At 42.9% G+C, this 14844-nt stretch overlaps 1 protein-coding gene across 8 annotated transcripts in view; it reads left to right on the top strand.

The window, feature by feature from the left end:
• Positions 1 to 10289, top strand: part of LOC306791482 (uncharacterized protein) — a 34964-nt gene extending 24675 nt beyond the window's left edge. For 5 of the 8 annotated variants that reach the window (XM_079288228.1, XM_079288229.1, XM_079288224.1 and 2 more), the window contains 13 exons: positions 87 to 200; positions 1018 to 1075; positions 3329 to 3460; positions 3662 to 3754; positions 3839 to 4015; positions 5280 to 5543; positions 5931 to 6002; positions 6100 to 6251; positions 6344 to 6499; positions 7182 to 7239; positions 7321 to 7401; positions 7525 to 7620; positions 8013 to 10289. In XM_079288228.1, coding sequence (XP_079144354.1) covers positions 87 to 200; positions 1018 to 1075; positions 3329 to 3460; positions 3662 to 3754; positions 3839 to 4015; positions 5280 to 5543; positions 5931 to 6002; positions 6100 to 6251; positions 6344 to 6499; positions 7182 to 7239; positions 7321 to 7401; positions 7525 to 7620; positions 8013 to 9871 — 3312 coding nt within the window. In that variant the 3' untranslated portion in view covers positions 9872 to 10289. The remainder of the gene's footprint in view (positions 1 to 86; positions 201 to 1017; positions 1076 to 3328; positions 3461 to 3661; positions 3755 to 3838; positions 4016 to 5279; positions 5544 to 5930; positions 6003 to 6099; positions 6252 to 6343; positions 6500 to 7181; positions 7240 to 7320; positions 7402 to 7524; positions 7621 to 8012) is intronic. The other 3 variants (XR_013772752.1, XM_079288226.1, XM_079288230.1) reach the window with 3 other exon arrangements.
• Positions 10290 to 14844: the final 4555 nt, after the last annotated feature.

Raw genomic sequence — 14844 nt, 5'->3', positions numbered from 1 at the left:
TATAAGTCTCATTTGTAAAATGAATGAAGTTTGTAAAGCAGGGCAGTGTTACAGATGGTGATGTGTGCCCTCGATGTTCTTACCAGAAAATAAAGTACCCAAAATGGACTTGCAAGGAGTCGGAGCTGGAGAGCAAATTGCATGAGATAGTGACCCACCTGGCTGCGGTTGAGAGAAATGTAGGAACCCCGTCCTTCCCGGTGAGCTGCTCGAGTCTCTTGTTGTGGTTTATTTTCAATGTCGATGATCAGCTTCTATGACTTATATTAAAAGTCAATACCTAACGGCTGATTTAATAGCTGTTTGCTATCTGACTCGTGGTGCGATACCTCAGAAACTCAGTGACGAACACCCACAAAACACAAGAGAGATTGGATTTCCTTCAGTTCGCGCAGGTTTATTTGCATCACACGGAGTACAAGTAAACCGAGCTGTCCGGAATCCACTGACTAAAACAAAGAAATGTACATTACTTTATTCCGCTACTTCATGATCTTCCCCTCTTCACACACATCCACTTTCCCCTAGATACTCATCGTCTTCATCCTACATCCAGTTAAGATTCATGGTGTAGTTTTGACCCGTTACACACGGGACCTTTGGATGTTTTGACACATGAGAAGTACCAGTTATGTGTTCATTGCACTATATTCCGATGTACACCTGGCTGTGGCTCGTCATGGAGACGGTTTAACAGCTTACATCTTTACATTGACAATTTCGGTGCGTGCGTTGTTTGGATTCAGCTGAACCGGTTCCAGGCTTCGTACTATTCAACCTCTCTTTATCACTGTGAATCTGCTAACCTCCTGACCTGAAATAGATCCAATATGACCCAAAACTGGCAATCGGTGTGTGGTTGTTAATCTGCTTTAACGTTGTGATGCAGTATGTACTACAACTGACACGTACATGAGAGCATACATCAGCAAAGTAAGATGTCACAGACTTGAAAATGTGTTTAACCGAGTAGCTTGGTACAGTTTCTCATGACCAATGTTCGTTTCTTTTTGCCAGACGGTGAAAGTGACGATTGATGTGTACAAAGAGCTCGCTGATCTCTCACCAGAAAAAGGTAAAGATATCCTGATAACGCCGCGAAAATCAAATTCTGTGTGACTTACATACTTATTTTAGTTTTGACATAATTTGACACCAATTCACCTTGATACGTTTGATATGTTGTGTTATTGAGGTGTAAGCTTTGATGTATTTAGTTCAGGTGGGCGCTCACTTAAAGGTGCAGTGTGTAGGGTTTGGTGGCATGTTACGGAGATGTTGCAGATTGCAACAAACTGAAACTTCTCCCGTGTGCCAAGCGTGTGGGAGAACTGCATTGGCCGACGGTAAAAACGCGAATGGAGCCAGTGTTTTCGTTTGTTCTGTCAAGAAGAGTTGAGCTCAGAGAGAAAGCCGCCTTGGATACATGCATACACGTTCAGGGGAAAGACAGGATATAAAAGCACGAAGCATATACTCAGAAATCAATAGTTAAAGTGTATTAGAATGATAAGTTTTATGATCATTATATAACAAATGTTTAATGCATAGAGTGATTTAACAAATGTAAAAACTGATTATAATAATGTTCTGTGTACCGGAGCTGAGATGTGGAAAAAGTGAGTCATAGGGTGTCAGCAGACCGAGTGAGTCAGGAACAGATGTTTTTGGGCGTAAGTTAGGAAAACGGTCATGGGACATGGAATTCTGTTGCACGAGATGACTCGTAGAAGCAAAACTAACAGTCTGGTGCTTTCCGGAGACAAACGCACACACAAAAAGGTGGGGTGAAAATCATGTGTTCAGGATAGGTGGGGGGGGGAGAACAGATGGCCCAAATCAAGGATAAAAGGAGATGCTTGCAAGCCCCAAAACTGGGATTTCTACACGAGAGCCGTCCAAGTGCTCTGAGAAGAAGATACGGACGATTGCAACTGAAGTATTCGAGGACTTCGTCTCTGTTCACGGAAAGAAGACCGCTGTTCGTGGGCAAAGGATGAAAGACGGAGATTTTCCTCTCCCCACTGCTCGACTCTAACAACTGAACAACGGAGAAAACGCAGCAGCCCTAGAAAGACTTTGTACTGAGTTTTGAGGACTGGTGAACGGACTCCGCTGCAGAGCAGGAGGACCGAGGGTCCGGCCGGACCTTCGCTCCTAACAACTCCAAAAGAAACTTTTCATCGCACCTTTGGAAATCCAGCTCCAACCGAGCAGTCTCGGCATCTAAAACCAATGAGTATAACCTGAGAAGAAAATTAAAGTAACGAATCAAGTGTAGTGACATTTTATGTGAGCTGTAGCTTAACCCTCGCAAACTAACTAAATATAACCTGCAATAAATATCTAATCTGCATTTAAAGTAAAATTCTCAAGTGCATTTATTTGCGTAGGTAGTAAAAGATCGTCGTGGCAGTAAAAAGTTAAATCCATTGTATGTCTAACAACTGAGTTCTGTAAGGTTATCCTAGAGACCGAATCCACTTAACAATCCCTTACGATTTTAGAAGTAATCCTAGCCGTTAAAACCTAACCTGGCATTTACCAAGAGCACGGATCCAGAAGAGGGAAGCTGCCATAACCGACACGACTGGTAGGAGCGCCCGGGGTCAGGGTGGCCCCTCGACAGAGTGCACTCAGACCGGAGGAAGCAGGGTAGGCGTCGGGAGTAACGGCAGTTAGAAGAGCCAGGCGAGTTCCCTCGCAAGAACACCAGCTCGACAATCTTTTAATCGAGAGCTGAGTCAGTAAGTAGCCCCGTATCGGGCCAGAAGTACCCCAGGATCTAACAGTTCGTTCTGGGTGACTGTAGAAACATGACGGCCGAACTTCATGAAGAGTGTAGATGTAAACGTCTTATCCGCGTGTAAGAAAAACACCACAACTTTCCGGGAACAGTGGAGATTATTCATTCTCATTGTTCTATGCACACTGTATGGTCATTGTCTTGGTTTCAATCGGTATGGTCGGCACTTTCACAACATTCTACAGATGTTGGTCCCCAAGGTTAGTTTAAAAAAGTGTACGAATATGATGCCCCTTCTTCCTGGAATAATGTACAGTAGGACCTGAAACTGTGAGATCTGATTACTATGGTGGAATTTAAGTCTATTTTAAAGGATCGAGGAAAAGGCTCTTTTGGTCAATGGGATTGGTCTTACATTTTTCACTAAAATATATTTAGAATTTACCTGTTTTATGCATTATATCTTTTTTTTTTTGTTACATATAAACAGTGTTTTTTGCTTATTCACTTGTAGTAAATTTTAACTGAATGAGAAGTTTACCTGGTTAAATAAAATGTATACAATTCTCTGTTTATTCTCAGCTCTAGAAAGACTGAAAGAAATGCTGGCAAGAGGCTTCGGGGTCTCTTCACCCTCCACAGCCAGTCCTGTAGAGGTTTTGAGACAGCAGGTTTACGGGGCCAGTCCACTTGAAGCTTCAAGCCCAGACGATGGTAAATTCTTGTCCTTTCTCAGCACCATGTTTGAAATGTATCAGTGTGTAAATACATTGGAATGTTGCGTGCTCATACCTGAATGAGCAGAGGTATTTTCTGTGTTTTCATTCTTCATAACTTGTGTGATGTAATTAGAAGACCTGTGAATGAGGCACAGAAGTATGGAATTGTATTAAACCCATTACTTTTGTCTCTCAGGGATGTACATGCCACGGAATAAAGGACTTTCTCCAGATAACCAATCGGAGCAGGAGAACAAACATTTGCGCCAGTCATTGATCCAGATCTCAGGCGAGAAGCCACACGCAAGATTTATTCCTCTTTAGATCTGTCATGAGGTATCTATTCTGATAAAAGTCACTATTCTTATTTCAGAAATTGAATCCAGTTCAAAAGAGGAAGGATCCCTTGCTGTGGGCCGGTTCGACAGGTCTCAGAGCGTGGAGAGTTCAGAGCCTGAAGCCGATGACCAGATTCTAGACCAGCTACATTCAATCTTGAATAAGAATGAGCCCGTCGCAAATCCTCGCATTCAAGACGCAGGCGTAGCAGGTACGTCTGTCGTGCACATTCACCAACAGAAAAGCAGGGTTCATATATTTGCTGCACTAACAATGGATGGCTTTGTCAGTTAATATCAATATTTTTGTCAATAGAAGCCACGATTATATACCGGGATGTGTTATTTGTGAATTGTTATTGTGTGACATCATCTTGGTCCTTGCAGTGGTCTTATTGTTGGTATAAGTCCTTCTGCATCACCACTGTGGGAGAAAAATGTATGCATGTGCCATTATAGTCAATACTTCAAGAGTCAAGTTCATATTCTTTGCTTATATATCATTATAATCTTGCATACAAATATTCCTAGTTCATGTATCAGTGTAATCCTGCAAACATAGGCTTTTGGGGTTCGTAATAGTTCATGTATCCTACGCACAGTCGTACATTCATTAGAGCTCGGAGAGAACAAGTAGCCTCACACTCGCATGTTCAATTGCGGCCTTCTGCAGTGCTGCCGTCGCTGTGTCCAAAGAGAACTAATTGGCCTTTGTGCATTGGGTCAGCCTGACCTTAGACTCTGGCACAATGGGTCGTAAAAACTTAGAGAGTTGAATAGCACAAAGCCGGGAGTCCAAGGTAACTTAATTAATCAGAGTTGATAGAGTCAAATGATACGGTACGGTGTGGTAGAAGTAAATTGATCAAATTTAGATGTACAGTTAGGTCCTCATGACAGGGTGTTCTAAAGATTGGTTAATATAAAAGATAAGAAACCAGACACCAGGGGTACAGCCGAATAGAGCTGTATTAGCAGAGAAATTAAATATCTCATGTGACCAGATGCCTAAAAAGCCCCCAAGTTACCAGGGCTGGGGGGGGGGGGGCGTTAATCCTGATGTAAGACACAATGAGCGAGGTGACTGTCCAGAAGAGCATTGGGAGTGGGTGGGTGAAAAGAGGGGGGGTCGATAATACAAATGATACAAGAGTATAAAATAAGGAGCATGTCTTTTGTTTGTCAGTTGATTCCGGACAACTCTGTTTACTTGTGTTCTGTGTGATGCAACTAAATCTGCGTGAACTGAAGGAACTTCAATCTGTCTTGTGTTCCGTGGGTGTTACTGAGTTCCTCTTCGTGAGAATCCTGTGGTATCTCACCACGAGTCAGAGAGCAAACCGTTATTAAGCCAGCCGTTTAGTATCAAGTCTAATATAAAGTTAAAGTCCAACAAGTTGACCATAGACATAGAAAAAAACCACAACACCACTCATTTACACAAATACACAATCTCTTTCATCCCTACCTCCCCAGCAGCCAAAATGCAGAAACCTCAAACTCCCGATGGATGCAAAGAGACTCCCGAGTGGAGACCACAGCAGGCGAGAAGTCACCCAGAGATACAGGACACACGGAAGGTGTTGGAAGGCTCTCAGAAAACATGGCCTGTACAGTTCTTCAACCCGGAACAGCTCTCTTCTACTGCCACAGTGAACGCAGAACAGAATCAACCAAGACACAGCCAGAAAGCAGAACCTGTGTCAAAACACTCGGACGCACTTCCAAGGATTTCAATAGGTAGGGGTTAAGCGTTTGTGTCTGTGTTTTTTGCCATTTAATATACTGACAATGTTGCACATTAGCAGCACTACAAGTAGCCGTATTACTTGTTTAACTACATTTCTCAGTAGCATCGCCATTTTCTGAATCAAATAGCTGTTCAGTAGCGTAGCTCTTTAATTGGTCAAGTAATATATTTGTATATTAACATTTACTGAGAATGAAATTGCTTCAAAGGAAGGAAAAAATCTTTGTTAAACTACTTTTTCCATGTTGCTGTATCTAAGCTTGTGGGGGTAGCTTCAGTGCAGGAAAGCTTAATGAAGAGTAACTGGTAGCTAAGTTCACTACACTTTGCATTTAGTAGCTTGCCCATAACTGTGTTATTTTGTCTGGTTGTCACAGGGGAAAGCGTCGAGGGCAGCAGTAATTTGTCCAGTTACTTGACGGTGACGGGACACCGCGAACCAATCATAGGTGGGTGTGTCCATCCTTCCACAGCAAACCCTTTTCACTCCCATTATTTCATTTCTTTGCACCAAAGCGCATGTAAAAGACGGCGTGTCGTCACCAGGTATGGGCTTTGTGTGGGAGTGTCGCTTTGTGTCCGAGGGTCCTTTGCCGAATAGGAGCGCATTCTACCTGTGTGAGAGCTGCAGCGTGAAGCTCGGCCTCATGGACATCTGTCAACACATGATCAGCGACGAACACCAGTTCAACGTCATTGTGAGTGTCGTCTCAATAATGCAATAAGAACAAAAAAAAGTATTTGACAATCGTTCCCACATTTGTATGTCATAATGATGCATGTGTTTCAGATGAGTCAGCAACCTGAGCTTCTGTACTTCTGGCCGGAGAGTTATGTGCTTCATCCTCCGGATGTCTATCTGGAGAAGTGGATGAAGTTTGAAATACTAAATGGCATCGCCCAGAAGTTATCTATTGGGGAGCGTCGCTACAAGACGGATGCGCAGGTAAACTATAAGTGCCATGTAACAAGCATGTTTTGTCCAGGAAGTAAGTTGGACAAGATGTGGTTAATAATGTTTTCAAACATATGTTGTCTTTTTTGCAAATTACCAAAATATATTGTTTAATTTATGGTGGACTTTATGTTTAAGATTTCACAATTAAAGTAGGAATAGACATCCCACCCCTCCCTACTCAACGTTTCCCAGTTAGTATTATTGTTGCCGCTGTCGCAGAGACAACTTAAAATAATTAGCAGTATTTTAGAAACTTTTGAAGCTAATGCTAGCTAGCTACTTTCATTGGAAAAGAGTTGGCATCACTGCACAGGACAGTTACTTTGCTTGTTCCACCGTTCGCCCTTTCCGCTCCTGTGGATAGTAACTGCAAAGTACTTACACTGATACTGTTTATTACCTGGGAATAGACACTGATAGCCGATAGCTCCTGGGGAAAACAATAACACCATCCTCTTCCTGTTTTAGTTGCTTAATGGTTGATTCACTTCCTTTGTGCCGTAAATCAAGCCTTCATTTTCCAGGTAGATCATAGCAAGATGGCAAACAGAATTGCACAGTGAAAACCATTTACTGCATCATAATAAGTTAAAGCAAAACAACGTGTACATTGTGCAAATACACATCCATGATGCTCATTGTTGCTCCGTTTGTGTTTTCTCTCACAAAGAGTATACTGCTGGGACTGGAGTTGTATGAAAGTGTTTGGACTGCTTCGTTCAGTGAAGGTATCAATCAGTAAGCAAAGTATACAGAGTCTATGGTACATGTGAGTATTTTGTATCAACTGTGTGATTTGCTTTTTGTAGCTTTAGAAATGGTTAAAAAAATCAAGAGAGAGCAGAAACTGAGCGTCTCCTTTAAAACCATCTGTACTCCACAACGAACGGGTGAGTCCCATGAGCCCAGTTACAGGGTCATTTCTTTCTTTCTTCTGATACACGGCTTAACTAAAGTGACTAATACAGGCAAGTCATGGGTAAGAGCAATGCGTTTTTGTTTCTGTTGCACAGAGCAGCTGCCTGAGGACCAACACAGTCCAGAGGAATCTCTCTCTATGGAGACGCAGCCAGCACAGGCACTTGAGACGGACCGGAGAAGTGACAACGGTAGCATTTATCATGATGTTCACTACAGTGTTGAATAAGATCCTTACAAAGTGCAATAAGTTTACTTTTGCTTATTAGTCCTTTAAAAGGTAATAGTATTACTTTAGCTTTTTTGATATCAATATTAATTTGTTACATTACTCGTTATAATACCATATTACTTTATTTCTAACGACTTTCTTTCTTACTTTAATGTGTTGCTCAGTAATGCGTCACTGCCAAAAACTAGTCCCCCCCCCCCCCCCCCCCACTTTTTGAATCTGACACCACTGGAAATGATTTCTTAAGATTTATCGAGGACTCAGAAATGGGGGCTGATCATTTCTCTGAGCTGTAATAAGTTTGAGCTTATTTTTCTTGTGTTCTGTTCTTCCTTCTCCACTGTCTATTAGGACCAGGACAAGCAACTGAGATACATTGTTTCCAAGAGACTGTTGGCGATTTGGATGGAGTCAAACCAAGAAGAGTTTTGAGTCCTCTGGGTGGGACCAGTGTCTCCTCAAAGGCTGATTCTGTTGTCTCTCCATGCTCCGGTGCTGCCACATGTCTTGGTCACCAAGAGCAACCGGATCCCAGACCCCCGGTCTCTCAGCACCAGAGGCCTGTCGCAGAGTTGCCAGTGAAACAGGCAGAGGTGCACTCAGAATCCACATCTACCTCTGTTGTTTGTCCTCAAACCACTCAAACCCTGTCAGTGTCTTCCAGAGATCAACGCCCTCCAACCCAGAAAAGAGCAGCTGTTGAATCTATTGAAACATTGATCAGATCTTCCACCAATAACCCCAACCTCGAGGATCCCTTGCCAGCCAAACGCAAACGCACATACAATGAGCTGCACCCTATCTTGCAGCCAAGCCCCCAATCAGTCTCTGAGTTCACTTCTGTGAACCCTGCTGCAACCTCCATCCCCCTGTCTCTTCAGGACAAAGACACTGGACCTGGATCTGATGAAGAAGACATGCCCATTGTGGACCAGGCCACATTTGATCACCTAATGGCTCTATACAGAGAGAGGAAGTCTGCGATAAATGTGTCCCCTTGCACCTCCGCTCCAGGTAATGGTGAGACTACTACCTCCTGCGCTAACAGTTTGTCCGAAAGTGGGATGCAGAGAAGAAGATGGGATCAAAGGTTGATGCAGACGACATCTAAAACGGCCATGAATAACACTTACGCATTGGAGAAGTTCAACTCTTTTCTTGATAGCTCTACTTCAGCGAGGGGCGACCTTTTGTTCGGAGCGACGAGACCCAAAGCAGTCGGTACCACATTACCTTATGCCAGCACCGCTGACCCCAGTGGCCCACAACACCAGAGAAGTATCGGCGCTCAGACCACCTTTGGAAACACTAGCCAGTCCAACCCCAGTCCCATTAACGGAGCAGTCATCAACAGTAACCCAGGTCACATACTACAGCCACCAGGTAACACAGAGAACGACAGCACTGGGGCTCATCAGTTGCCCATTAACACCATCGTAACTCTCCGGTCAAAGCAGTTTATAGGTGGCAATAATGAAGAGGATATCACAGAGGTGAACAGGGCCAATCTGGTCACTCACAGTTTCTCCTCTGTTGCAGAACTAAGCCCCAGTGACCCTTTAGGAAGGTCTGGTCAGTACAACCAAATGGCTTACGTCACCAATGGACAGTCGAGTTATTTTTCTGCCGAGGCTGTTGGAAGTTGCTCAACACCAGGCAACCCTCCTGTACACACTGGGAGTTCATTTCATAGTGAAGGGTACCCTACTAGGGGGGTCTTCTTGCCAAGCCAGATTCACCCGGAGCAGGGAACAAGCCACCAAAGTCTGCAATCATTTGGAAACAGTTTACCAACTCAACTGCCCCCAGAATGGGTGACGCTGCGATTGCTGCAGCAGCAGCAGCAGCTTATCCTACAGCAGCAGCAGCAACTCATGCAGCAGCGTCGCTCCTCGTGGATGAGTACCTCCATGGCTGCTGGAAATGGAAACGCGACCAATGAGGCGGCCTACGTAGGCGCCATGTCATTCACAACTCCCGCCAACATTTCACAAAATTCGTTTTACGATTACCGACTCGCTCTAACGCAGAACAGCAACAACACAACAACACAGAACAATCCTCAGGTTCACCACAACCCTCCAGGTGTTTACTATCCCCCTGCCGCCAACACTCAAGTCATGTCCCAGGCATATGCAAACTCCTTTTTCGCATCTGGCGGAGGGTTTTCAACTGTAGCTCCCTCTGTGATTAATAGCTCTCCTCCATGAAACTACCTGTTAAGTAAATAACAAGACCAAGTTATCGCTGCAGTACACCTGTTAAATACTGCTCTGTGTCTGGAAGACATGATTAAGTTTAGATATGTGGAGTCACTGAAGTGTGTTCAGTTCACACACTTATTTTAAATGAAGTTAAACTGATATTCTGTTGAAGTTGCAACAAGTTCAGGATATTGAAGCTATTTCTTGCTTTACATATGAAGGATGACTTTGTAAACCTCATCAAAGAAGCTAGTGTAGCTCTTTTTTTTAACATTTCTCATGTAACATTTTCAGCAGACTGATTTTTGAAGTTTTTTATATTCGTGTTTTGTTCATTTTAATAAAATCCCTGTAAAACACAGTTGTGTTGAATGTGAAATATATTTGAATATTTTCTCAATAAATTGTATTTTTTCTCCTTGTGCTTAACTTGTTTTGTGCTTGTTTTTTCATACACAAAATGTACTGTGGGAACAAGGATTGCGTGTAATTGGGTCACTTAGAAAAATTCTTTCTGCCATGTGCCGAGTACAACGCCCACAAAACATCTCTACCTTTCAAATGCACCAAGGCTTTCCTTGTAGGGGGAATGGGGGTTATGAAGACTCCGATGTAATCCAAAAACAATTTCAGCTAGACCAGGGCACCAAATTTGACATCTTGAATTTTTCCATGATGGTTCTTACCAGATAAAAAGAGGTTCTGTAACCTCACAGATTTGTCTCATTTCTTACCCCCACACGAAATCCCCCTGTGACATTGACAAATCATAAACCTCTGAGTCCACTTAGCAGAACGGTGGAAACTTCACAGTTCCTCATTCGGCTGGAACATCTCTGGTTTCAAAATAGATCGGACACATTTTGAAAGAAAAACGGTCTTTGCGGTCAACTTCTTTTAATAAAAGCTAATACTTATCTAAGAAGGTTGGCCACCTGTAGTCTTTCTCGCACGCTGAACCAAAGACTCTAAAACACTCCATGTACATGCTGTGAATCAGGCCTTCATTAAAAGAGTCCTGGTTTCCTAATCCGTCATATTGTCTGCTAATGTGGTAGAAAAACTACATGATAGTACAGAGTGAGTCCTAAAATACTGAATACTGAAATAATGAACATTGAGAAAAGAAGTTTGTCTTTGTGGTATCTATTCTCTGCGCAGAGAAGGTTCGATCGTCCCACTGAGTGCCTGTGTGCAGTCTAAGGGACATCTTATGAAGGATTAGTGCAAAGGGGAGTAAGATGAGTCCCCACAAAGACATCCGTTTCTGTGATTAACTATCCCTGACCTACACATTCTGTGAGTTACTGCCTCTAAGTGAACAATCTGTCATGCATAAACATATATATAGTCTTGTTATTGAGTAAGACATCAGATATATAGTCTTGTTGTTGAGTAAGACACATCGGATATATAGTCTTGTTATTGAGTAAGACACATCAGATATATAGTCTTGTTGAGTAAGACACATAGGATAAGTCACAGTAGAAAAGTACTTGGCACAGGGGGATTTTCGAGCACACCAATTACAAAAATTCAGTTCAATTTGTACTGTTAGGATCAATGCCCAAACTTCCACTCAGGACTATTTTTAACTTGTGTGTATTGGCTACAACCTGTGGCTTACCAAACTAATTTTAACAATCACTGAATGTGTGCTTTGCCGAATATAGAATGGATGATACATGTAGACTAATAATTGCAGAATGAGACCCAAAAAGTCTCCACATTAAGTGTGAATGTTGATGACTGGTGGGAAAATACAAATATAAACATCCATTACAGAAGATTATAAGAGAATAATTTAAGGCTGACGATTTTGTTTTATTTTGTAAGATGTAAAAGTACACTGTTCTCACGAAGACTGAGTACTCTTTGTGGGTGAAGTGCAGAACAGCAATGTAACAAACCCAAGACAACCATAATATTCAGACCATTTGTCGGCCTTCTGAAGATAACATGTATCACATTGAATGTATCCTTGAGCTGAAATCCGGAAACCTGATGTGGAATTGTGAGATGATGGTAATGAAATACCCAAACACAGTATCTGTCTTTTATCTAGTTCCTGATAATTGTCTATTGTTTGTAACCAAGAGTCACCCCATATGCTTTCCGAGGTCACTGACTAAAACTACAAATCTATACAGTACACAATCCAGTGACTCCTTTACCTTCGACATCCCTCATGTATGCACTCATGTTGGCAGAGCTGGTTTCAGGTACTATATGCACCTTTTTAAATGGAATAAATCTGCTCAAACTGTAGAGTCTGTCTGTCATCGGGATTTTCTACCTTGCCTTGTTCTGGTCTGACTTCAGCTGTGAAAACGAGACATAAAACAGCTTAACCAGGTAAAGTACAGGGTGACCATTGTCTCACAGACGATGATCAAAGGGTTGTTCTTGTGCCAGAGGGGCAGGAAGTTAATGCTTTCATTTACGATAGGACTGCTTTCACAGACCAGCACCTGTCTGATAGCGCCGACACCCACACATTCCAGGGTGCAGCTGCGACCTTCACCGGGACCCACGGAACAGAGTGTGGTGGGAAAATGCAGTAGGCAGCGTACCTGTTTACACCGTCACGCGCATGCCCAGTGTACGTTAATGGTCACGTGCTGTCCGCCTTCGACACGGAGTAGTATGGACATGGTCTAAAATCAAAAGGGCTCTGATACTGACTCACTTGATGGTCTCCTTTGTTCACATTGCAGAGATATTTACTGTTTTATATCATTCATTCATTCATTCATTCCCCATCATGGAACATCATGGAAGTGTGATTACCTGATCCGAGATTTTTTGTTTGGTTTTCACAACAAACAAAAAGTGTCTGTAATGCAATAAAAACACATGATAACAAAATGTAAGGTGAAGTGATTCCAGCATGTTTAAGTGTAATTTTAGGAGTTTTAAGCATTTTAAGCATTAACTTTCGATGTCTTAAGCTGAAGGTTTATTGAAGCCTCAATTTAAGGAGAGACTGAGTTCCAGCAATACAAGTGATGAAGAATGTAGTCACAATGCAAAGCCACTCTCAATTCGGAAGTGTCGTGGTGTTTTCTATGTTGATGATCGGAGGATTGGACTTTAAAGTTGATTTAACCTCAATATCTAAAAACTGGCTTCGTACTTATTTGCTATCTGACCCGTGGTGAGATACCACAGGATTCTCACTGACCAGGAACTCGGTAACGAACACCCACAGAACACAAGACAGATTGAAGTTTCTTCAGTTCACGCAGGTTTATTTGCATCACACAGAGTACAAGTAAACCAAGTTGTCCGGATTCAACTCTCCCCAACAAAGAAATGTACCTTCCTTTATAACACCGTCCCCCTATTCATGATCTCCCCCTCCTCTTACTCATCAGCTCTCAACTTTCCACTAAACAGTCATTTCGTTCATCATGCATACAGCAGGGATTCATAACGGTTTTCAGATCCGGTTCCCTGGGGGCGTTTTGGACATCTGGGCACATGAGATGTACTGTTGGTCCACTAATGAATCAATATCAGGAGAGACACCTGCCAGAGGACCCTACTGGTCCCTGTTCGTCGTCAGACTAACTCTCAACAGGAATGCAGTTAAATGACCAGTGTCTATGCATCTGCTATGTATGGGCCTATGCGCTGTGTGGATTTAGCTTCGATGGGCCCCAGGCTTTGTCTAAGTCCCCCCCACTGTCTTCCGTAATGATTCTGCCAAACTTCTGGCTTCGACAACACAGTCATATGTGTGTTATGGTGACCAGAGATGCACCGGACATTCTGATCCAGCCGCCCATACGCAAAGGGCATCCTGTTTGGACATTGTGTGTGTGTGTGTGTGTGTGTGTGTGTGTGTGTGTGTGTGTGACATTGCTGCCGGTCTCAACGAGACCATAACTCATTTTAGGAATCGTGAAATACATGAAACACGCGACTATTCATAGGCCTGTGAACATACGACTATGCAGATGCATGAACTAAGTTTGATCCAAAATAGTATAAATGTAAGATGATAAAGATAACTGAGCCAACGGATAAACTCAAAACAAGGAATATAGCTGTAAACGCATACATTTTACAGATAGATGACCTCAGAAGTTTACTGCTTTTCGAGGTGTGTTTAACTAGTGCTGGACGTACAGAGATAGGACATATAAAAACATATGGTATTTCTCCTGCCAGGCTATACTTCTCAATTGTCACTAAGATGTAGATGCGTACATAACTAATCAGAGGTCATGATGCAAACGCTCCAGGTCACAAGCAGAACAGTGAGTCAGCAGCTGTCTGCGGCTCAAGGCTTCGCTTATCTGTTACAGAGTGTTGTTCCTTCAACAAGCCTCCCAATGTGTGATTCAACTCTCTCTCCCTCTTTCCTAGATGAAGGGTTTTAAGAAGAGAGACGGTGGAGCTACTATCACTCTATAGTCTTGGAGTCAGTCAGCCTTGAAGGAGAGTCCTCCCCCTCCTACTCTCTACTTTTAGTACGGCACTTGTTTTTGCAAAGCAACAGTACATTTACTGTACAGTTTGTGGATAGCTTTGGAAAATGTATAAAGAGAGAGAATTGCTCTCTTAGTCTAAGTAGTCTAAGGATGATTGAGCCCGCTTGCAAGTGCGACAAAAGACTCAGAAAGACTCCGTCGTGTTTGTGAGATTGCAGAATCCCTCCCACAGTGCTCAGTTCCAAATTCAGATTGTGTTGATGGATGGATTGACTCCACACGGCTCTCAACATGGCGACATTAAATCAAAGCTGAATACTTGCTCAGGTTAAATTGTTCACTTTGATTTTACTTGCTAACTGGAGTTAGCTCAGCTTGTTTGACGTTCTACTGGCTTGGTGTTGCTTATGACATCAAGGGTTAAACAGAGCTGTGGTGTTAAGGTGGTCGGTGATTGATTGGCATCTGAATTAGGGGAGATAGGTTCAGGGCTACGAAGATGTCCTTCGGAGCAGAGCGAGGTTCCCGACCGACATGAGG

The sequence above is a fragment of the Melanostigma gelatinosum genome, assembly GCF_949748355.1.
Source record: "Melanostigma gelatinosum genome assembly, chromosome: 17".
NCBI lineage: Eukaryota > Metazoa > Chordata > Actinopteri > Perciformes > Zoarcidae > Melanostigma > Melanostigma gelatinosum.
The sequence above is the reverse complement of the archived record's forward strand: the minus strand, read 5'-3'. Positions and strand labels throughout refer to the sequence as shown.